The 24,736-nt window shown below is 49.3% G+C and overlaps 1 protein-coding gene across 2 annotated transcripts; it reads right to left on the reverse strand.

Moving 5' to 3' along the window:
* Positions 1–1,297: 1,297 nt before the first annotated feature.
* Positions 1,298–21,712, reverse strand: ZIC4 (Zic family member 4). Of its 2 annotated transcripts, none has more exons than XM_050778181.1 (5): positions 21,708–21,712; positions 18,073–18,157; positions 11,079–11,696; positions 6,179–6,494; positions 1,298–4,103 (listed from the first exon to the last, which is right to left on the reverse strand). In XM_050778181.1, coding segments are annotated over exons 2-5 (1,005 nt in total). In that variant the 5' UTR covers positions 18,143–18,157; positions 21,708–21,712; the 3' UTR covers positions 1,298–4,102. The 2 variants fall into 2 exon arrangements, with proteins under 2 accessions (XP_050634138.1, XP_050634137.1); XM_050778180.1 differs by lacking the exon at positions 21,708–21,712 and adding an exon at positions 19,309–20,544.
* Positions 21,713–24,736: the final 3,024 nt, after the last annotated feature.

Genomic DNA, 24,736 nt, shown 5'->3' on the forward strand with positions numbered 1-24,736 from the left:
GATTGAGCAGAGAGCTCCGAGTCCCAGAAAAGCCTTGACTGGAAGTCCCGAGTTCATTCCTAATCCCCACTTGCTCCTCATCACAATGCTCAGTCGGTTAAAGGGCTTTAATGAGTGCTCTTTCTCAAAGAGGCCGGGTTGAGGAGAGGCCCCTCTAATCCGTCCCTGAGACGGAGGAAGGGGGCCCTTCCGCGAAAGGAACGGGAGGGGGCGCTAACTCCAGTGTTAACGCCCATGGACCTCCTTTCTCAGGGATCCCATTGACTGGGACACGTCTTGGTTTCCCCTCGTGGCCGCCTTTATCACACCCGTGCGTCTCTCTCGCACCTTTGCGCGCTGGGGTCCTTTCTCCCAATGTTTTACCCAGGACTGCAGCCCTTGCCCTACGAATTGAGTCTACAAGGTGTTCTCTAAGGAGACCCAGCATTCCCACCCCAGGAGTCGTTGTCTTCCCACTCCATCCAGCCCTTTGCCCCAACCAAGCCCACGGGAACCAACTTCTCAGGAGTTAAAAAAGTGTCAGGCGAAAGCCTCCTGAGCGGTAGGTGCAGGGGCAACAAGGTATGCGGGTATCTAGAGGTCTAGTGGCCACACAGTGGAGGAAGGAAAATGGCTCTGGTGATTCATTTGAAATAAGTTTCCCAGTGGCTGGGCCAGGTAACAGTGGCGTGTATCAGATGCTGAAACTCACCAGATATCTCAATCGCGGCCCAGGAAAGTGTCATGTGGGCTGTAGCCCCCCAGTCTTCAGGCATAGAGACCTTCGCAGGTATCTGAAGGGAGCCTTGAAGTCTGAGCAATCACTTCTCCCAAATGGGGCAGAGTCCAGCTAGGAAGATCTCTGTGGGCAACTGTGCCTGAGACACTCCACCAGCCCTTAGTCAGGTCTTAGAGCGGAACTGTCCTGTCTTTTTCTTTCCTTGTTTTCATTCCCACCAGCTATTGGACATTTCTCTGGGAATTCAGACGTGGTTTATTAGATGTTGCTCTGAGCTGGAAATGCAGAAAGGTAGCCTTTCCTGGCAGACACTGAGAGCATCCTTCCAACTTTTTCCATTCTATAATGTATTAATAAATTGGTTGATGATGTCAGTGTCATTAGGGTGAAATTGGGATGAGAGAAGTCTTTCTCATAATGGCTTCTTTAGGGAGTCCCTCCTTTTTGCTGTCCTGAGACTAGGCCCCCAGAGATACTTGTGTGAATCAGTGAAGAAAGACTGAGGAGAGAATTAGAGGCTTCTGGAGGGCCTCAAATCTCTCCCAAGAAGAAGAAACAATAACAGGACACCAGGATTCAAAAGAGGAAGGGAAACATCACATCATTTATTTCCAAAGAAAATAGCCAAATGGAGTGCCATGTACACAAAGGCCTTTGGAGGGAAAAGGAATCACAGATTTAATATCATTTACATTTACATATTTACAAGATCAAGCCATGGCTTTCAACTTTGTTATTCATTCAACAATCACTTTCAGTCAAACAACTTTTTATTTTCAAGTTAGTTCATAATTTAACTGACACTAAGGAGACAGATGATAAATCACAAACAGTGTGGGTAGAGAGGGTACAAACAGTCTAAGGTTTCAGCCAGGCTTTTGTGTATATGTGAATTATGATTACAAAATGTTTGCCTGTTTGTATAATTCACATTCATTGCGATTATTACATTTTCTCATAAATTAGCAATATAAACAAACATATGGAGACCTCCAGTTAACAAATAAAATCAATATCAGAAACAACATTTTGCAGCAACTATAATAACAGCATGAGTTACAGCTCGGAAAAACTTTACAAGTCATTTATTCAGCACACACAGTGTAGCGGGACCAGCACATCCTTATTTATTTAAACCACCTTTAAAACCACAACAGGAGTTTTGGGGAAACCTGAACTGGGTGAAAGTTTCTTTCCTGGGCACAATATAAAATGAACAACTGCACATGTGAATGAGGGGAAGGATGGGCATTTGCATGCATTTTCGATCACTATGTTGTAGACCAAATCTTCTAAGCTTCAACTGCCAAGATTCTGAAGGAAACAGGAAATTAATAAAACATCTCTCTCCTTCAGCTATTCTCCTTCTTATTAATGGCAGAAAGGGCTTGTTGATTGCTGCTAGTGAGAAGAAATACACAATGGGTCTATTTTTAGCAGAGGTGGCTTTGAAGGAGCAGGAGATATTAACAATTGCTTGGCTGCAATCTTAAGTTCCAAGGATCCTGGGCAAGAATATTAGCAGCTTGAGGGGTACCCAAAGGAACCCATCCAGGTGAACCAACTTGGGCTGATTGAGTGCAAGTCGGAGCAGAAGAAAGCAGACATACAATTATGGGCTTAGGGTATGTATTCTGCTTGGACCCTCTCTGCATACTTTTCCTCATGTCCCAAAGCTTGTCCCGAGGGTCCCCCAACTTCTGCATACTTCACCAGGCCAGGCCCTGACCCTGATGTCTAGGCATTGCTTTTGTTTATCCCTTAGCAAGACTTAGTCCTAAAGTTATGTATTGGTGCAGTGTGTGGATATTTTTTTTAAAAGAAGTTTGATTTTTATCTCTTTAGAAACGGTTTGAAACTAACGGGGCAGAGGGAGTTTGACAGAGAGGAGAACAAATCGCTGACAAAGAACCTTTTACGTTTCATCAGCGTTGTTAGGACGACAAGCAGGAATGTCTCAGATAATAACTCCCACTTCAAAGATTTCTCAGCTCAATAGAAAGCGGACCATCCTTTTTATTCAACCACAAGGACTGGCACTAAAGAAGACTCCACTGTTTGATTTTTTTTTCACTGTGTTTATTTTTCCCCTATTCACTGGGGTACTTGGATAAAATAAACAACAAGACAATTAAGGGAACATGGACTTCTAACTTTCCTGCCATCTTCCCCATATCCCCTTGGCCTTGGGCTCTTGAGTTTGCATCTAGGACAAGTCCAGGCCTAACGGTACCACACACCCTGCCTTACAAAGAAACAAGTTTGAAGGGCCGCAAGAGACTTATGGGATGGAGAGGAAGAAGAGTGGTAAGGAAAGCCAGAGTGGAAATGTCCCAAGGGCACAGACTGAACTCCTCAGACGCCCCCAGGGTGGCTCCCTTCCCCACAAGTCCCCATTAAACTTAAGCCTCCATCCTACTCAAGAGTCAGAAAGGCGATTTGCACAAAACTGAGTTTGGAATGCTCATTTGTTAAGCTTCGGAGGCTGCTTTAAAATCTTTCACTCCTGATCCTGGAGCTCTTTGGTGCGCAGTCAAGATGCACAGAGTCCTTGTGCTCCTCCCTTTCCTGAAAGTGTCCCCTGCTCCAAAGCCTCCCACATCCGGGTGCAGGGTGAACCCCTAAACGCGGGCAAGTCGGGTTCTAGGAAGGAAGTATATACTGGAGAGCGCAGTGACAGTATTAAATGGCGTGAAAGCAAAGGTCAGCGCAAATGTATCTTAATAGAGTGTCTGTAGTGAAGTGTGCCGCCTTTGAAGCGGCCGCTCCCCGCGCGTATTTCCATGGCGAGCCTAACGCGGCATGCTGATGCACCGTCAAACTCACACTTTCAACCCCAAAACCCGACTCTTTGAACAACCCAAGCTTGATTAGACCTTTCTCCTTTTCTTTCCCCTCTTACAAACCATTTCCTCGCCTTTAGAAACTCGCCATCAAACCCAAATGCGCCCTCTGATCACCGCAGAAAGCAGAAACAAAGGGGGCTGAGCGGCGATTCAAGCGGCTCTTTTCTTCCTTCACATTATTATCCATTTTTATTATGATCGGGTACAAGTGCCCATTCGCGTGGGTTTTGTTTACCGGAAATTAAATGAAAATGATTTAGTCCGCGTCAAACAAAAATATATACTTGTATACACAAGAAAAAAGGTCTGTTAGACGTAAATATTATGTCCTTAATGAAAAGCCTGGACGGGCTCCAGGCTTGGCCTTTCAGGATTTCAGTGAGACTTGCCCATTGCCATAGAAATCCTAACTTACCATGAAGATGCACCGTGGCGAAGAAACACTGCTTTGTGCGCGGGCCCTTTGATGTAGCAGGCGCAAGATGCGGGGCGCTCAGCTGCGCGGAGCGAGATTACCTTGCGAGCAACGCGATGGACATCTGTAACAAGCAAATGAAAAATTAAAGGCGATTAGTGGCCGACCAAACATTTTTGTTTTGTTTCATTATTTTAGATTAGGATAGAAGGCAAAATGGGGGGGAGGGGCTTAGAAACAGAGGAGAAAGGAAAGAGTCCTACTTCAGGAAGGGGGACTTTTTAAACATAGGCAGAAGCAGTAAGTTCCGCAAATGCCCTCTGCACCTTAGCGGTGGGGTTGGCGTTTGACTATGGGAAAGAGTTGTTTGTTGCCGACTGCCCGCGCTGGGTCAGGCAGCCTCTGGGCCCTATTGTATTAGGGGGAGGCAGGAATTTCAGTCTCCCTTTCTCAAGGACGGATTCACTAAGGGTGTATTTGGAAGATGGCATTTTTTATTTGGAGTCAGGAAAATAGTTACACTCCAGTTAGGACGTTATTTCATCTGATGAAAGTTGTGGGGACTGTGAGCAGGAGTGCTAATTGTCTAATGGTGTCTGAAGAGAAGAGAGCAGAAGAAAATTTATTAGTGGCAGGGCCAGGACTTGTTTGTTGGGCTCAGATTTTAAAATTGAGCTCTTTTGTGGGGCCCTCCCCAAAGAGAAAATCCACCTCCCTCCCCAACACACACACTGATTTTCAAATTCTTAGGGAACTGGGATGAATCTGCCATAGCTTTACTATTTTATTTTCTTTTACTTCTTCTTCAAATCGTAGCTAGGATTTTGGGGCAGCCCTATTCTCCCTGCAGAGGGGGGGAAGGGGGGAAACAGGACCTGAGTTTTTTCCCTTTGGCAACAATTGCAAAGGTCTTTCTCGCCCCCTCCTTCAACATCTGCTTCTTTTTTTCTGGAGACTTCATACGCAGCATATCAAATACACATTCCATCTAGACTCACTGGTTGTTTGCCTTTACAATATTTATTATTGTTGATCATTTCTCTAGTCTCTCCTACACTTTTTAAAAAATAAAACCAACATTGTGCAATTACTGACAAAGACCGTCACCGAATTGACGCGATTCACCCAGACACGGCCGCCTAGGTCAGGTCCCTCCACTTTAGAGGCCTCGACTCAGTGACGTCATCAGCTCGCTCTACACCCGGAGCCCAAGAACCTAGAAGACTTCACAGGCAACGCCTCTACCGGGGCTGGGGTGGGAAAAGGGCCCGGGGATGCCTCACAGCATTGAATCCTGAAGCCTCTCTGGCGTTCCTTTGTCTGTATTTCTTGTTGTTTTGAATTGACTCGCCACCCCAAGTATACAATGTATATCGAGTCTGTGGACGACAGGCAGATATTTATCTGTGTGCCCAGGCCACTACATAGGGGTGGCAGAGTGTAACCACCACCCACACACCCCCTGCTGAAAAGACAATGAATCTCCCTTATCTCCTTTATAGAGGAGGTCGGAAAAATTAAGACTTGTGTATACTTTGTTTCAAAGGATACCTAGGGAAGGGGAAACCATAGGAAGGCAAAGAGGAAAGAAACTGGAGTCAAGAAAACGGCTCTGGAATTCCCTTTGCCGCCTTCTGTTGATCTGAACTTCTGAGGTTGGAATTAATGTGGGGGAGGGAAGTATTAGAGTGGGGGTGGGAGAGGCCCAGTTCTCGAGAAAAATATTTCCCATCCTGCGAAGCATGCGGGAAATTTGTGGCTTTACTTTTGTCATCTGAAGTGGCCAGGATTGCACCTAAATTCTCCATTTTTTTTCCATCTCCCTGTCTTTTCACCCCTAACACTGGCTTTATGATAATCATGAAGGCGCGTGTAGGGGTGATGGTGCTGAGTGTGACTATAGAATAAATAGGGGGACCATATTTATCTTTTAAAATAATGGACATTATATTACCGTATTCAGTGAGCTCTAGCAACTATTACAGGTGGCCGGCCTGCCTTCCTTCCTTCCGCCCTCTCCCTCTTCATGCCTCAGAAACGTGGCCTACTCTGCATCCGGTGTGTGCGGAAGCAACAACCACAGAGGCAGCCCTAATACCGGAGGCGGCGGCGGCGGCAGCAGCAGGGCCAAGTGGTAGCTCTTGGCTGAGGATCGCGGCGGGGGCAGCCGCGGTGGGACCCAAGCCCTGACACACATACCATTCGCTCAAGTCGGCACTACGCGCCGCCACCGCCGCCGAGGAGGCCACCTGGGACTCGTGGCCGCAGTCTGACGAGGGCGACACGAGGGCAGACGGTGTAGCCGAATCGTAGCCAGAGCTGGGCGGCGGCGAGCGCCCGTGCACCTTCATGTGCTTACGCAGCGAGCTGGGGTGCGTGTAGCACTTGTCGCAGCCCCGCACCTTGCACGTGTATGGCTTGTCGCTAGTGTGCACGTGCGAATGCTTCTTGCGGTCGCTGCTGTTGGCGAAGCGCCGCTCACAGCCCTCGAACTCGCATCTGAAGGGCTTCTCGCCTGGCGGAGGCAACGCAGAGACATTAGTGCTCGCCACCCTCCCTCTCCCCCCAATTCGTCTCTCATTTTCTGGAAAAGAACTACAAAAGATTTTCAGAAATCTCTTTCCAGGTGCTCAAGTCGAGCACCCCTTTCCCTCGTGCAGAGAGCGCCCCCGGTGCACTCTCCTGAGCGCCTCCATCCCTCCCGCCTTCCTGGTATGGGCTCAGGGGGAGGGTAGGGAGGAGGAGCGACAGTGACTCCATCTTAGTCGAGTTTTCATCCTCGAAAATCCTGATCCACTCTGATTGTTTCCTCCAAATTTTCTCCACTTGGAACCAGAAGCACCTCTGTTTGGAAATACATTAACGGAGGAGCTCACAATATAGTTAACGGGGAAGCTCACATCTGCTCGATTTAAAGTTGCTGTTTCAGCCAAACGTCTCTGCCCCTACCCTGCCCAGCCGTTCATCTCCCCCCCACTCCCAACTCCCATCCTGGCCCAAATTGTTTACTAAAGTAGGTTTTGCGCAAACGCCAAAGCGATGAAATAATTTAAGGATGCGCAGCCGATGCACATGATGTGTGCATAAAGTGGATTCGTGCTGCAGGGAAAGGTATTCTGAGCAATGATTCACTTCAGAGGAGATTTTTACAGGATGTGGAGCCCCCTCCCTCTTCCCTTCTACCCCCCGAGGGCAAACATTTAGCAGCATTCTTCAAATCTTGCCTAAACCGTCCGGGATCCCTCCAGATACGCTCGCCAGCAATAATATTTTATTACGCTGCTCCAGAGGCCTCCCGGAGACCTTGCTGTGGGCAGCTGGCCCTCCCAGTCCGAACTGACTTGCGATGTCGACCAGTCTCCCTAGACCACCCCCACCTGGCTGTCGGGTCTCTCGGGCCTAAGACGAGGGGTTGGCGCAGTAGGGTCCGCACAGGCCGAGTGGGATCCGAGGTCTCTACCGCAACCACGCCCTTGAGCGCTGAGGCTTCGGGAAGAGAACAGCTGCAGCTGTCAGGGCAGGCCCGGCTCTGCAGACTGGAGGGCGACCGGGTGGCTGGGATAGGCCCGGGAGGGGCTGGGATCGGTGGCTGCGATGCCCTGTAGAGCCGAGGGAAGGCGCGAGTGCACGTTAGAGTGATAATATTGGCCGGACTGAGCCCCAATCGGGGAGCTCACGGCCACCTGAACTCGCTGACGTGTGGGAGAGGAAAGGATCCCGAGAATCCGGAAGCCTAGATTCCTGCCGGAGCTGCAAGTGCTGCGGAAATGGGGGAAGAAGGTTCCTGGGCGCTTTAAACAAATGGCTGCCTCCCAGCGCTCTGAGTTAAGGGACCGGCTACCTAGCGTCTAGCTAAGGAGGAAGACGCACAGTTGGAGAACTGCTGTCTTTGTAGTTGCTTCTCCCGCCGCATCCAGGAAAGACAGGCGCTTTCCTGGGGCTGGTTAGAACAAACAAAGCCCCAATTCCCGAGGCCTGTGGAGGCTCGGACAGAGAGGTTTGCGCACAATCCGCACTTCTGCGCAATCAGCGCCTCCTGAGCCCGGGTCTCCGGCACCACCCGGTTGCTGGATTCCCACCCTACAGGAGCACAGTTAGTACACTGAACCCTCTGGAAGGTGTTGGCACCTGCCATTTAGCGGAACACCGGCACCATTTTATAAAACAGTGAGAGAAAGATGCGGAATAAATCAGTGTTCCTATTTGCCCCTCATTTTATCTCCTCTGATTCCTGCCAGCATTTGCAAACCCAAACTTTCTTCCTTCTCTTTCAAAAAAAAAAAAAAAAAAAAACTTACAAAAAAACCGTACAATTCAGGGCCTGCAAAAGAAACCAAGGTTAGTTTGAGAAAACAGAGGTGAAATGGAATTTGAGGTTGGTGCCCCTCCCCAACAACCCCTCCCCGCCCCCGCGCCACAAAAATCCCGCCAAACGCTTATCCGATCTCGTGAGCGCCTCGCTGGACATTCACGTAAAACAAAAACAATTATTTCGCTCCAGACGAGGAGCAGAGGAGAAAACAGCAGTGCAATGAGTGATACCGGCAGCCGGGAAGTTCGCAGGCCCCTTGGAGGCCAGGTGAGGCTGCGCCCCAGCTTGCTCCGGAGCTGCAGGAGGCGCCCTGGTCTCCGCGCTTGACATCACCCCCGCCCCCCGCCAACTCCCGGCCTCCAGTCCTTCCCCCTCCCTCCAGCTCCCTGCACCGCGCCCTGGGTGGGTGGGTGAATGTGAAGAGGCAGCGTTGGGCTAGGCCCCTGCAGCCCGCTCGGAGCGTCCTAGGCCTGGGGCTGAGCTGTGAGAGACCCAGATTGTCATCCCAGAGGCTCCACAGCCCGGAAAGGCCTCCTCTCCGACCCTGCGCCGGGTCCGCGGGACAAAGTTCGGAAGCTCGGGGCAGCTGGGCCAGCGCCATTTTCTCGCACTTGTGGCTGGATCTGGTTGTCCCGGCGACTGCGCCCCGGCGCGGTCTCTTCTCCTCTACCTCGGATCCCCAGCACTGACTCGCCCTCAGACGCCGGGGAAGGTGTGACGAGCTCCCGGCCCCGGCCGAGGGGTCCCAGGAGAGAAGCTGGGTGGCGGTGGCCAGGCAGACCGCGGTAGCTGGCCCTCGCCTCCCTCCTCGAGGCACCATTGTTCCGGGATCGCTGTGACCGCCGCAAAGTGAATGCTTTCGGTGCGGACAGTCGCCTTCAAAGCCAGGCCCGGGATTCAGGTCAGGGAGAATCTCAACTCCTGAGAAATTTGCTCCTGTTTGCCACTTCCGCGACTCGAGGAAATGAAACGCCATTAATATTTGAAAAGGCAATTATTTTCCTGTTGAATCGAGAACTGTCTTCATGAATAATTTGTACTGAGGTCTATTGCCATTTGAGAAACATTTTTTTCTCTCTCTCTCTATCTCACTCTCTCTCTCCTCTTTTTATTACTTAGGAGGCGGATTTGAGGGAAATGCCCGAGCAGGCCAGACTCTGTAGTTTGTTGTTGATAGTGTGTGTTTTTGTTTGTTTGTTTGTTTTTGTTGTTCTCCCCACCACCACCCCCACCGGGAATGAATCAGGGGATCCGAAAGAACGCACAAAATTCTGTCCTGAAAAGACGAAAACCTGAGCCAGCCGCGGGCGCACTGAACTTGCTTCTCTGCTGTAGGTCGACTGTGCTAAGAATTTAACCATTTTCTGCTTCACAGACTTCAAACAGTGGGCCGGCAAAGAGCTGTAAAAGTTTGTTTGTTTTAAAAAACAACAACTCTGCCATTAAAGATGAGTTCCTTCTCCAGCTCAGGACTGCGAATCTACCTTCCGGGTGTCCGCCGCCAGCTCCCGGAGTAGCAGGCCTGGGACCAGGATTCGAGAGTGACCTACCGCCCCTTCCCGGAGCTAAAACTTTGGGTGAGGGGGTGAGATCCTTGCGACATTGTGGGAAACCCTGAAAAGAGCTCAGGGAAACTGTACACTTCCAGACACGCTTTAGAAATAAAGTGCCAGGTTCCAAGTGGACTTTGGTCTGGTCTCCGCGTGTGCCAGTGTCCGGGCCATGGACCTTCCCCGGGAAGGGAGAGTTTGGGGAGAAGATAGGCTTTAGCACAACTAGCCTTAGTCAGTTCTTTGACTCCAGCAATTGTCGACGTTCCAGCAAGAATAGGGGCAGTAGGAGAAGTGGGGCACCAAGCTGGAATTTATTTTATTTTCTCCTGTCCCCACTAGTCTCCTTCTCCTGCCCCCAAAATGGGGGAGGGGAGAAGATGTTGATTTCTTAAACTTCCAGGGAGGAGGAGCGAGAAAACCCTAACTAAGGAGAGTACAAACAATGGCTGCTAAACTAATTAATGTAACTTCACAGGCTATCCTGGAAGTGTGAAAACTTTCTCCTTGCAGTTGCATTAATTAGAGATGCTCTGGCCAGAGGAGTTCAATTTTGCAGGCTCTTAAACGGGACTCCTTTTTTTCTGTTAACTAGAAATAGCAGATGTAGTTGACACATGTCCCCATTTCCCTTAACAACTTGGTAAATGATATTTAAGGTGGCTAGGTCCCGTTAGGTCTGTGCTAAAGCAAAAGTGAGGGTTCACCAAACATCCCTAGTGTTTGGCCACCTAGGCTCAAAAATAGGTACAAAGTTAGCCCATTCGACTCCCAACTCCTAAAGAAGGCTCCAGGGCCTGGTAAACCCTCAGACCAGGTGGGCCAGGTTATCAGGAGGACAGGTGGAAGAGTTCTGCCCCGCAATTCCAAAGGGACCAGGAAAAAAGTTAGACAGCTGTTCTTATGTCTTTACGACTTTGGGGAACAATGCTGTTTTTAAATATCTCAAAATCAAACTCTTAAGCAGAGATCACATGTCTGCACACACAGGGTCTTAGGCACGTTCACCCTTGTCCCCCCAGAACGGAAATCCCGCACTATCCTCCCTACACACAGCCTCCGGAAACTTCTGTGATTCTAAGAATAGAAGCGCATAATTAATATTTTATGGCCTTGGCTCATGGTAACAACACCGAAATATCTTCCCCCTCCCCTCAGTTGGGACTTGAGGAAATCCAGACCCGAGGGCCTGCTTCCCCAGAGGGTCCGCACGCGACAGACAGCGCCGAATACTGACCTGTGTGAGTTCGTTTGTGTATTTTGAGATTTTCTGATCTAGCAAAGACCTTCCCACACCCCGGGAAAGGACAAGGGAAGGGCTTCTCGCCCGTGTGCACGCGGATGTGATTTACAAGTTTGTATTTGGCTTTGAAGGGCTTGCCCTGGCGCGGACACTCCTCCCAGAAGCAAATGTGGTTGGCCTGTTCCGGGCCGCCGACGTGCTCCACGGTGACGTGCGTGACCAGCTCGTGCATGGTGCTGAAAGTTTTGGAGCAGAGGCTCGGGGGCGCGGTGCCGTCGGCCGCCAGCCACTTGCAGATGAGCTCCTGTTTGATGGGCTGGCGCATGTAGCGGAAGAAAGCGCCAGGACCGTGGGGCGCAGCGAGGTTCACCGTCAGGTTCATGCCCCCGTAGCCATGCAGAGCTGCGGCAGCTGCCAGGGCGTCGCTGCGGGCCGCAGGCCCTGGCGGGAAGGGTTCTGGCCGCGCGTACATGTCTCCAGGGAGCCCCAGACGCAGGAGTCCATTCAAAGGATGGCTGGGGGAGGCCTGGGGAGGCTCCTCATGGAGGCTCGGGAACACCGAGGGGCTGGAGGCGGCGGCGAGCTGGGGGCCATGGTGTCCAGAGCTGCTACCTGTTGTCGAAACAAATAGCACGCATGAGAACCGGTGGGGTGGGCTGCGCGCTCTTCCCTGGGCCCCGGGGGGCAGGCCCAGCCCAGACGCACTACGGACTCTGCAGTCAGCCGTGGAACTCAGAGCCAGACCGCGCCAGCAGTGAACCCGGTGGACAGAGCAAGGCCAAACACCTCCGCCGCCGTTGGACCGGATTGCTGTTCGGCCAGGTCCCCTGCGGTGCCATGAGCTGGAGAGGGATGGTAGCCGCACAGTAGATGTAAGGGGTAATGGAAGGCGCAGGGCTGAGTCTGTGGGTTGCTGGGGGTTCTGCTCCAGAGGGGTAGGACCTGAGCCCCAAGCGCACTTTGGCAGCCAACACCCCGGGGCGCTCCGGGGCACGGTGCCCTGCCGGGGAGTGGAGGTGATAGAAATGATGGTGTTGGAGGTGGTGGTGGTTCGGAAGCGCCCCAGCCATATATATTTTCAGTGCCCCGCTTGGCTAGGAGAGAGCGACCGGCTGCATGCCGGCCCAGGTTCCCCGGAGCTCCCTGTACCGGGCCACTAACACCACTGCCACCTGACAGTGGGGAGGGGAAAGGAAAACCACACAAAAAACTTCTGTAAAGTTTTTTTTTTCCTTTCTTTCTTTCTCTCCTTCTTCTCAAGGTTTGGATTTGGGCGCGCCTACCCCCTTGGCTATTAATGCCTACGCGAAATCCTGCACACTACAGAAGTAGCAGCAGGGCGCGTTAGGAAGTCAATAGAGATTCAGGGCTGTGGCCGGGACCCACAGAGAGGAACAATTGCCTGGGTCGCCCATTGGCCAGCGGCCGGGTCCTACGTCAGTGATGACAGGTCCTGCCGCACGCGGACGGTCTCTCTCTCTCTCTCACTTCCTCGCTCCACCCCCAACCCCCTTACACACCTCTCCCTCAAACACACACCCTCCTTCCCTCCCTCACCCCACCCCCACAGCATCTCACGCTTCTACTGCTCATGCGCTCTGACCTGGGCACAAATCCTTTTCTCTCCCCTTGAGCCTCCTCCCCCTCCTCTCCGGAAAGCTGAGTGCATCAGTTTTGACTCAGGGCTCCTGGAAGTACTCGGGACTGGGTTATGCCACCCTTCACCACAACTTTGGGGAGGGAGCATTGCGCTGCGCCTAAAGTCCTCTCGGGACCTCAGTCGGGGCTGATGGCTAGCATAGTGTGCGCAGAGATGGCGGTCTGGTTGGGCAGTTTGTCCCTGTAGACTGCAAGAGGAGGGGGTCGGGATCGAAGGACCAAAGGAAACTGCTGACTCGGGGGCCAGGAGCTGAGAAACTCCTAGGCTAGCAGTCGTTGAGCCTAATTTTATTTTTTGGCTTTCTCCGAAATGTCTCGTTTCCCTCATCTTTCGGGTTCTTTTCGTCTCTCTTATTTTCCCCAAACCCTCTACCTCACTTCGTCTTCCTTGCTTCTCCCCTCCCCCTCTCTTTCCTCTATACTCTCTTCCCATTTAGCCTTGTAGGCCCCTCCTCCCCGGTGTTGGAGAGCTCAAAGACGCGCGATACCCAAGGATCTGGCCCTTACCAGGGACAGGATTAAGCGGGAAGTGGTGACGGCCTGGAAAGGCTGGGCTCGAACCCATGCCTTCCTGAAAGGACCCGCCCCGCCACAAGTCACACCCACCGGCGGTCCGGCTTTCCAAAGAAACAAAGGAGTCGGGCGTGCATCCAGGAGAAACAGGTTTTCGCTCCGGAATCTCCCTGGGCCAATCAGGGATGCTGAGCGCTATACCCTGCCGTCGTAAGGAGCCTCTGGGAAAGGGGATTTAAGGGTGACTTCCACTTTCAGCTTCGGCTACTTGTTGCCTGCGGTCCAAGCTGCCTCTGCTTCCTCCTAGCTCGTCTTAGGCCTCTCTAGAGAGTGCACGCCGCGTTTCCCCGTCCAGGCTCTGAGAGGGCCTGCAGGCTGCCTCCCACAAGATGCCCTCCAGTGCTAGGGGGGCCACTTTGGTGCGACGGGGGTCGATCGGTTGAAAAAAACTTAAGTTCTGGCCCAGTCGAGTGTGGCAAAAGCCGAGAGGCGGGGGATTGGGGGGCTTTGGGGGCAGGAGAGTGTCCTTTGTCTGAGCGGACCGGCTAAGATCAGCTGCGTCGTCCGGGGATTTAAAGGGCTGCTGGCCAGGACTCCTACCTTGTCGCTGCAGCCGAAAATGCCAGCCTAAGTGCTTGGACTTCCCTGGCGGCCATAAATAGTGCCCCCCAAACAGAGAAAGGCTTGTATTTTTAAGAAAAGTTTTAAAGATTGAGTAAAATATCCCATACCCCTTAGCAGAGGCTAGAAGTTCCGGCAGATTACCAGCAACGCTGAATATAAATGGAATGAATTGCCCCTCCCCCTATCCCCAGCACCAAGGACTATTCTTTTACATTTCCTGGTCGGTAAATAAGGGTTAAAAAAAATTTCTTTTTTTAAATAATTAACTGATGTATAACAGTTGGCAGATTCTTTGAGACCTTCATTTAATACATTGTTCCTCCCCTGGGTGCACTTTAGGGAGGGATTAACTTCCACAACAATTTCTCTCCACTTAGACACGTCCAAGTCTTTCTGCTCCTCCTACAGGAAGAGCTTGGATAACTCTACCAATAGATACTCTGTCAGTATTAAAAACAAAACAAAACAAAAAACAGAAGAGTATTTGACTGCCAGACCCCCACTCCCTACTCTCAAAACCAAGGGCTTCCACACAGCAGTTTTGAGACCAGACTCTCAGGATATGCCTCCCTGGCTTTCACCTTCTCCCACAGTTTACTCCTCCACCAACAGCCACCAAGTCTCTGATCCTTCCCCTGTCTTCCCTTCATCCAAGCAGTGGTGTGGCCAGGTTTCCAGCGAAAGGTTTCCACATCTCAATGAGTCATTTCACATCTCCCCACCTCACAGGTGTATGTTGAATGATGCAATTGTCTAGGCAACTCTGGACTGAACCCATGAAGGGCTCCGAAAAGCAAAACAAAAACCAGAGTGCATTCTTCTCTGAAACCCCTTGCCCAGCTGTTTTTGCTATCCACATCTTAACACCGAAAGTATTCAGCTTCTGTGGTATTTAGGTTTAAGTGCAGGGGCACTTCTGCAATTGTCTGGCAATTAAAATATTTTTTCTTCCCTGGAACCTAGGTAATCTACAACTAACAGTTCAGAATGTTTGTCAAACTCATTCACTTTAGCTTTAAGACTCTGATTTGCACAAACATGGATTTTTTTCTTTCTTTCTTTCTTTCTTTTTAGAGAGAGTCTCGCTCTGTCACCCAGGCTGCAGTGCAATGGCATGATCTCGGCTCACTGTAACCTCTGCCTCCCAGGTTCAAGTGATTATTCCACCTCAGCCTCCCCAGTAGCTGGGATTACAGGCTCCCAACATCATGCCCAGCTAATTTTTGTATTTTTAGTAGACACGGGGTTTCACTATGTTAGCCAGGCTGGTCTTGAACTCTTGACCTCAGGTGATCTGCCCGCTTCGGCCTCCCAAAGTGCTGGGATTACAGGTGTGAGCCACTGCACCCACCGGATTTCTTAATATATACACTGTGACCCCACCTCCATCAAAAGCTTTGAATAACAGTATGGACAGACAAGAGAAGAAGGGATTTTGGTTGTTTGAGGCTGTGGAACCCTTAGGAAGCTTGGTGAGTCTGTTGAACTCCTAATAGTCCAGTATTTGCTGCACATATTCATCATAGAAGAAAACACTAACTTTCTAATAGAAGGTTGTGAAAATAAAGACGCGTTTTTTTCTCATTCAAGTTTATGGGCCCTCTGGAGTTCTAACCACTGACTCTCTGGACTCCAGGGATAAGAAACAGAGGTTTTATACACATAGTCTGCTAGCATACTACACACTCTCTGTTAGTCACTTTGCCTTTGAAAAGCTTTGAACTTGTGTATGACTTTTTTGTGCCAGCAGCAAAAGGGCAAACATATCTGATTCAGCCAAAATCATGGAGAGTAGGCTGGCCCCATGGAGCTCCTTCCCAGATGCAGCTTTCTCTTGAAAGCTGAAAACATCTGGACCTATTTTGGGTAGCTGCTTCTTGCTTGAGTAGCCAGGGGTCAGTAGGCCTGCAGGTCACTGAGGTTGCCTGATCTTTGGAAGTTCCTTAGAGGCATATGGTCTATATCTTGGTTGGCTAAACCCAGCAACAGGACCAGACATTCTCCTAGAAGGGCATTTCCCCAGAGACAGCAATAAGGGAAAACCAATTGTACAACTAATATTTACAGACAAGGAACTTTGGGCAATTACATAGGGGTCTTCAAGGTCTATCTTTGAAATAAGCCCCAAAGCAGTATCCAGTTAAAGGTGATAGGGCATCAACATCTGAGAGGCAGAGTATAGTCTTTAGAGAGATTATTTTGAGTCTTCCAGAGCCTGGGAAGCAGGGAACCCAGACTACAGATATTATCAATTGAGCAGGCTAAGGAATGGTGTCTCCTCAATGGTCTTCAGATTTTTTTTTTTTTCCAGAAATATCTCACTATACATGTCCCCAACACCAAATGCTTGACTGACACATTCTATTCCTACCCATGCCTGGAGCTATAGCATTGTTAAGTCTACTTTTCTGCTTCATTTGTAGAGAAAAAGAATATCTCACAACCCACAGATCTTTAGCAGATGTCAAAATGAAGCACTGGGAGCTTGTTTTCATGGGGACCTATTTGGAGCGTATTGCATCACTAGACCCCAAATATCTCTCAGTCTTCAGAGCCTCTGCAAACCAGTGCCCAGAATCATGCCCTAAGCACTTTTGCTCACCCTACCCAGACAAATATAATGGCATAAACAAGTGATTTCCTAGTTCTACTTTCTAGAAATAGAACATTTGGTGGCCCTAGCATCTGCCAGAGCTCCTTAAATCGCTGGTTTGAATGTCTGATCTCACTCTCTTGCAAAGGAAAAAAAAAAAAAAAAAAAAAAAAAGGAGGATATTTCAAATCAACAGCTCGGCTATTTTTCCATTTTAATGTTTTAAGCAATGCTAAATTAAATGATAATTATTAGTTGTAAGTTATGCCCAGATCAGCAGCTGGGCCCTACTCATTTGAGGGCCACTGTATAGAACCTGGCTAGAAACAAGTCTTGTCATTTAAATGTTCTGCATCTGAATCAATTGTCACTTGTTCAGTTCTTTCTTCCCTGTTTCTGTCCAGTTGCAATCCTAAACAGAGGTAAATTTCTTTAAAGGCTAGTCACAGACAGACTTCAAGATTCCTACAGAGGGAGGTTGTCTCTATTTTTATGCAAAGAAATAACGTAAGCCCTAGGAGCCCATCCATATTTCTAAGCCCAAATTGTGCAAAGGAGATGAGATCTATTAGGATTTTGGCAATAAAGGAGGATATTCTTCTCCTCTGCTATGGAAATTTGAATTTTAAACATCATTAATGGAACTGAGTATGGAAGAAAATATGCTTGGATTGGCTTTAATTTCCAAGCAAGGATTCTACAAAGCATCCTGTGACAAAAGCTTAGGAAACATTGCTTTTGGACCTTCCAAAACAGCATTAAGGAATCGAAATAACTGAATTTACATAATAATTCATACCTCTCTTGAGACTTTTGCCATCAAATCATCCCCAAATAATATAGAGAGCCATTTCCTGAGTTGTCTATTTGACTTTGGTTAAGAAGGTTCCTTTGCCTACCAATGAGGGAACATCTTTGGAGGCAACCATCAGCTAGTGATATAGTTGAAATGAGGAAAACTAGACGCCTGGAAGGGAAAACACCCAACCCTAAATCATATGCTTATTCTAAATGGAATATTAAATTAAATTCTTCACAATGAAGGTATTCCTGACAGAGCAGCTGTCAGTCACTCCCTGGTCAGACACCACATTGTGGGAACCTCGTTGCTACCACATTGCACAAGGCTGGTATCCCTGGTAAAGATGATGTATATCATGTAAACCCCATCATCCAGATCAAAGTCTGCTTCTTTCATGGAAGCCAATACATGTCAAACCTCATTCCAATCAAATTGTCTGGAAATGAATTCAAGATGAATATGTCATAGAATAACGTGACAGTGGAATTGCAGAAGGTCAGGGGTGGTAGTTTCAATGAGAGAATCGTCAAATATTAATTCTGGAACGTCCAGATGAGTAGGCATTGAGGGGGATTAGCCGGCTGCTGGTGGGACGTTGTGTCATTGATTTGTGTGCAAATGTATTGAACACCAAGGTGTTCTAAGTTTCATTTGAACTCAAGAAACTCCACCCAAACTCTCAACCCAACATAAACGAAAGACAAAACAAAACTTCCTACTTAAAAAAAAAAAAAAAGAAAAGAAAGAAGAAGAAAAGAAACTAGCAAACCAATATTCAAAGGAGGATTTTAACTTACTTGACTCTTTCAGAGTGTTTCGGTAAAGCCGTAATCGTTTCCTCATCACCAAGGATGTCTTGTATCTCATTTTCTGACTTTGAGCCTGTTTGGGAAGAAAAGAGTGACAGTCACTAGTTAAACAATTTTATACATCTGTGTGGCAACATTCTGTGGCTTGAATGTATGAACGAAAGAAGGTGTTGATCTGAAGATCCTTCGGTCTTTCTTTGATCATTTTCAAATTTTGAAGCTAAAGAAAAGGATTCTGCCGGGAACTGCCCATTTTGCAAAATTATATATCTTTGGTGATAAAAACATTGAAAAATTATAATTTCCCAGCTAGGTTTTTATTTGAAACTCCTTTGTTGTTCTGCCTTGCAATCAGAAGTAAGCTCTCTTTTAGTCAGTGCTCAAAAATCTGTAGCTTTTCGAATTTGAATTAATTGTATAAGAAATCTTATTATTTTTCTGAAGTTTATTAACTGAAATTTAGTGAGGTGTGGTGGGGAGAGTCTACTGAACTCTGAGAGGTTAGCAGTTAAAATTTGATTTATAACTGTTGGAACCAAGAAGAGAGGAATTTCTTTGCAGGTTTTCAAATCCTGCTTTGCCTGTGGTGGTGCAGAATTCCTTAGCCTCACATTTCCCACACCCCAGACCCATTTGGGATTCATCACCGGTTGACTTTTTAAAGTTAATATAAAATTTGTCAGATTAAAAAGGTATAATTTTAATCATTTGGTTCAAATCATCCACATTTCATATTTGAGAAGGGTAGAAATAACACCTCCCATAAGATGTACACATTACTTATCAGATTCACTTTGCAGTTAAAACTACCAAGCCATTGGCCGCCTTAAATACTTAAAGCCATCCTGAGGACCTCTGCATCCTGTCAGGCAAGGCTGAGGCAGTTGAGCAGCCAAACAGAAGCATCTACCCGGCCCCCACCCTCAATTTGGCCTAGAAAGAAAAACAGTCATTGAAAAGGTCTCAGGCTGGACAAACACAGCAAGTCCTCTGTCAATGGGGATGTCTGCCCACAGAACAAGCAGTTGTTTAACTTGTTGAACCACGGGCCAAATCCAAGTGGGACTCTGTTATCTTAAATGGTATCCAGTTCTCTGTGCACAAAGATCTCTCTCTCTCTCCCCCTCAACCTCCAACAAGAATTCCAACTAGCTTGGCAGCTTTTACCTTTCTATCTCCCCTCTTTTCTAGGTCCAGGCCTGGGAGGCAGGGGGGTAGACTCACCTTTTCCCACAGGGTATTATTATTTTCAATTATTTCTAACCAAAAGGCATTCTTCCCCAAAGGTAATAAGCTCCTTCCAGTGCAAATCAGGAAAGAAAGGAGGCCTAACTTTGCATTCCTACAGAAGGGCGGCATGCTGGGCGTCCTCGCTCTGAAATTTCCTCATGGCAGGATGTCTGGCATGGAGAAGTCCTGGTTGGTTGGCAACAATAGAATTTACTCTTTTGCTTCTGGGGGAAATGGGTGTGAGGTTCCCTAGAGATCTCTGTCCACCCATAAGGCTGCTCCAACCCAACTTCTAAGAGGTATGGATCACTTCTGCTCCAGGTCTTGTCAGCCTTTTGTGCACTGCAGACCCATAGACACGCAAACAAATGTTGCAGAGGTCGGGCTAGGGCAGGCAACTGGGACCTTAGGAGTCTCTCTGTAGCATTTCCATCACCCAGCCTACACAGGGAACCAGGGTAAACATCTCCTTTCGTGCAAACTCTGACACCGCTTAGCAAACAAGCCAGTCATCTTGCTGAAGGAGAGGTGAGAAAATTTGGGAGCAATCCTGAGGCCCCTGGACCTGAGGTCTCAAATAACCACGGCATGTAGAAACTCATTTTCGTTTTCCCCAAAGGCTTGCTCCCCACCTCAACCACCGCTTCCTAATTACCAGTCCATAGCACATCCTGGAGACTTTTTGGAATCTGCCCTTCTGCCCCCACCTTGAGAAGAGGAACTGGTGCCAGGGAGCTCCAGTGATTGATAGTGCCGGAGGAGAGCCAAAAAGGTGGGACAGTGGGTAGGTGCAAAAAGCACCATTTTTATTTGGGGGAGCCTCGGAAGCTGCAAGTTGTGGGGCCGACCTAGCCGGCGCAGGACTACCCAAGGTCAGAGGTCAGCTGCAGTTAGAGACTTCAGTTCCCGAGCTGCTGCTTACTGATTAGCCGGCAGCGGGAAAGGCATGCCCACCTCTCCGCTGTAACTTGTCGCTGGCGGGCGCAGAGCAAAAACCCTGAAAGCTGGCTGGGAGCTCCGAGCCAGAGAGGAAACTGACCTCGGCCTTTGCCCGCTGCCTGATTTCCCCATCTGCACCCCGCACCTTCCTGGCTTCCCTCCATTCGACCCTCAAGGGCCAGGAGTTTGCTGAGACTGGATTGTGCAGGGGCTTTTACTCATTCTCCTATTCTCTAGAGGGAGAAGCTTGGGTTTCCCAGCTCGGGGCTGAAGTAAGTGTGGGCAGCCTCCGGGTGCCCAGAATAGTTTGTATCAGTAGATCACCTGCAGGATCAGGCTTGGCATTTCGCCCTCCTTTTGAATCACCCCTCCCCCAACCTGCAGGCGGGTAAGAGGAGAAAAAAGAGCGGCGTGCAGTGGTGTGGGTCGCTGCCAGGCCAATACTGTCGGAAAGCGGGGAAAACATAACCTTGGAATCCAAAGAGAGTTTCCTGAAGACGGTGACGGTCGAAGTGCAACCCTCCAAAGCCCCCCCGCTTTCCTAAGACTTTGCCATGGGCCATCCATCAGCCCCAACTTTCAGGTCCAACCTTTGAGCCAGTCCTAGCTTTCTTTCACAGCTCAGCTCTGTTTCCTCCTCACTTGCCCCTAATTTCCAATGTCCCTGGGCCTAGGCTAGGGGCCAGAATCCTAGGAGCTGCGGCCTGCTCCCCAGAGAGCTAGTTGCTGCTCTTGTTCGCACTGGAGATAAAGAAAGCCAAGTCCCGAACCCACTGCTGGCCGCGCGCAGAGAGCAGATCCCAGCAGTCAGCTTCCTGAGGCAGGACCAGGATGAGGGAGGGCTAGGAGCCGCCCGGAGGTGACTCAGGCGGCATCTGCCGTCAGGTTGGGGCGGAGAAGTTCCGTCGTCTTGCTGCCATCTGGGCTAACTTGGCTCTTTGACCCTGGAGAGGGGAAGCAGAGACCCTCCTAGCCATCCCCTTGGGGGCAGAGCAGAGATACCGCCTGTAAAGCCCCCCTCCCGGCACCCGCCTTGTTCATTTTTCGCGAGGGAAGCTCTGGGCCACGACTTCCATTCTTGTGCCCACGGTGGGGCACCCAGGCAATTTACAAGGAGAGAAGGGAAGACAGGCAGGCAATAAACTGCTCCTGGTTCCTGTACCAGTGGGAGCCCCATTTCTCCCCCTTTTCCCTCCTCCTGGGAAGAAGGGATGGACTCATCCTCGGCGCTGCCCCTTTGCAGAAGGGCCCCCCTCCTCCCCTCATTGTCAGTGGGGTGGGGCCTGTATCCACGGTTGTGGGGCGGGGGGTGAAGGAGGAGATGGGGCAGAAAGACTGGCTGGGCCTCTTCCCCCACTGGGGTTTGGGTGCCAGTGGCCCGCTTGAGGGCACTTGCTACCCGGTCGCTGGAGGTACAGGTCTCATCTGTCTGCCCCCTGGACTCACGCACTTACCCCACTCCACCTGTTGCCAGGATCGCCTCATTTCTGCACATCATTTCGGGGTGGCTGAGAGGGGACCACAAACCCCTCCAAGCCTCTCTCTTGTGGTTCCAGCGAGGCGGTCATCCTTCATTTCTCCTTTTCCAGCTTTCGGGAAGCAGTTAGGGAATGTATGATGAAGCAGAAATGAGCCGTCAGGATGATATTTTAATGGCTTATATGTCACGTTGGTGCATGTGGCTTTGAACTGGAGCCGCTCGCGTTTCCTGCAGAGAGCGCCGCAAATCCCACTTGATAACTTCTACAACCCACAACTTTTTTTTTTTTCTCACATTCACTCTTACCCCTGTGTATTTGGATGTGTTTCCTAAAAATATCCTCTTGTAAACGTCCCCGTTGGATTTTCCACAGACTGGAGAGGAGAAGACTGACTTTTCTTTTTTGAAGAATTATTTTCCCTCTCCCCCTCCCAACAGCTACCCTTCCCCCTTAGGTCCCCTCCCTTGTTGTGTGTGTGTGTGTGCGCGCGCGCGTGTGTTTCCTGAAAGGCGGACGAGGTGGGTTCAATATATGTTCTCCCTAGTGAGAGGAATACAGCCTCTAGAGAAAACTTCTTGCAGATGAGGTTTTCTCAACTCTAGGGGAAGTAGGATCCAACTTCCCCTTGTAGGTAGAAAGACTTAGTTGCTCCGATATATCTTTTTTTTTTTTTTTCTAACGAAGTGTATAATAATTTTTGAAAATGCCTCAGTCCTTTCCTTACCTCCACTCCTCATTCCATTCCACTCAAAGTTGGTGGGAAATGCTGGGCTGCTAGACTCAGACTTGTTGATGGGAACAGGACAATTTTTTTTTTTTTTCTCGAATTTCTATTTCCCAGCACAAGCACAAATGCTCAGTCAGGTCCCTTCAGGCACCGGGAAATCATCTCGGATACCCAAGCCGACTTGTGAGCAAGCACAGCCCATGGAAAGGGCAGTCCGGCCGGCCAGCCCCAAGCGAGAATCTAGTCGGTGAGAAGACCAGAAAACCAGACAGGCGAGGAGCGGCGGACGCTGACCCTGCCTTCCTCCAGCCGGTGCAGTCAGCGCTGGCGTCAGGGCAAAAAATATATTCATTTTCATTTTCCTCTCGCTGGGGCACTGGTGAGTTTCCTAACCGGGCCGCCTGTGAAAGGATGAGTTGAGGTTTCTTTGTCTGGAAAAAGAGTTTAGGGCTTTGATTCAGCTGCAAAGAAGCCAAATGAAGTTAGAAACAAAGGGTAAATTGAAGGATTCCGACTCTTGGCTTTTTGTGTTTTCCTTACTAGAAAATAATTAGACCTAATGAATATGCAGACGCTTCAGCTAAACCCTCGGCCAGGACTGTTGGGTTTTAAACAGAGCTGCGGAGAAATGCAACCTTCATCCCCACAACCCCCCGCATCCGCGTGCATTTTTTGAAATGCATAAATGTTGCTCGGCTTAATTGATTGAGTCACAGGGATTTTTTTTTTCCTGCTTTTAAGTACCATACTCCCCTACCTTTCAACAATCATTTTAATATATAGTCAATGGCTCTTTGTGGAAGGGACAAAAAGAAACTACGCGCAGTTGTTGAATAGACTTTGCGCTAGGCAAAGACAGGTTAATCGAGGGCCGCATCGCGAAAACAAGCGAGTGTTGTATGTTTGCACTGAATCCAAATGTCTGCATTTTCCTAACTAAATCAAAGGGAGTGTTATTTCTTTTTCTGCTCACTCATCTGAAGGTAAGTAAATTTTCTCTGGCGATCAAAAGCCTGGTCGGCAACAAAGACCGCGCCCGCTTTTTCCACCGTCCTGGTGTGGCGAGTTGCGGAATTTCAATAACTGTGACAAGGGTGACTGATTTGTGAACTAGAAAAGGTTTGAATGTCACAAAATTTACATTGGTCCTATCTACTGGGGATTTAAATACCAAAAAAGTATTCGGGGATCTCTAGGGAGCTTTGGGCAGCCCAAGGGAACAATGGCGCATTGGGAAATTTACAGTTTTACCTGAATGAAAGGGGCCCAAGTAGGGAACAGGAGTGAGGAGAGACAGGGTTAGCGGGGGCAGTCGAAGGAGACAACGGAAAGGGAGAAAAGAGAAAAATAATGCAAGACAGGGAAAAAGTAAAGGAAACTGACAACAACATTTCAAATTTGCCATTAAAAAACTCAAACCTCAATAACCTGGGAACTTAAGCGTTCATCCACCTGTGTGTGTGAATGTGAGTGTGTGTGTGTGTGTGTGTGTTTTGGGAGGGGGTGCGGTGGTGCAGGAAGTCTGATTAGATAAAAGCGAGAAATACAGAGGCTACCGGTTACACTGAGAAATTACATTTCTTGTAAAGAGAGCATAGTGCCCGTGTGCTCCCAAGATCTTAAATTATAAACAGGAGGGGGACCAAGCAAGAGGGAAACAAACTTCAAAAGGAGCAAATAACAAAAGCCTCTTTTGCTGCCCTTGAAGCGGGGGGGGGGGGGGGGGGGGGGGGGGGGAAGGGGGAAGAAAGAAAAGAAAGTTGCTGAATCGGGACATTCTGGAAGTGCCTTTGCTGTGTTTACCAGCCCCATCCCCGCCTCCTGCACCCGGAGACGTCCGAAATCTCTAATCGCTCAGCGAAGAGTAGGTTTCGGGAAGGGCCGCGCGGGGGTGGTGGGGGCAAGGGAGAAGGAGGAATGTATATGACTGTGAGAAGGAAAAGACATCGTGGCAAAAAAAAAAAAAAGAAAGAAAGAAAGAAAGAAAAAGAAAAGAAAAGAAAAAAGAAAAAAAGAAAAGAAAAGAAAAAAAAAATTTCCGTGAGAAGAGGGAAAAAATTTGACTAAAAAAAAAGTTGCTACTCCTGGCAGCCCTGGTTTGTCAAAAGGGGATGTCAAGCGCTTTACAATACCTGGGATTGATGAGGCGGGCGGGCCAATGAGCTGCGCGCGGCGCCTCGGCGCGCCCTCCGTTGGCGCGGCAGCTGCGGGCGGGGGGAGTGCAAACGCACCAATGGGCGCCAGCGTCGGCAGCACGTGACACCTCCCCCTGCTC

This window comes from Macaca thibetana, chromosome 2 (genome assembly GCF_024542745.1).
Source record: "Macaca thibetana thibetana isolate TM-01 chromosome 2, ASM2454274v1, whole genome shotgun sequence".
In the NCBI taxonomy this organism is placed as follows: Eukaryota; Metazoa; Chordata; class Mammalia; order Primates; family Cercopithecidae; genus Macaca; species Macaca thibetana.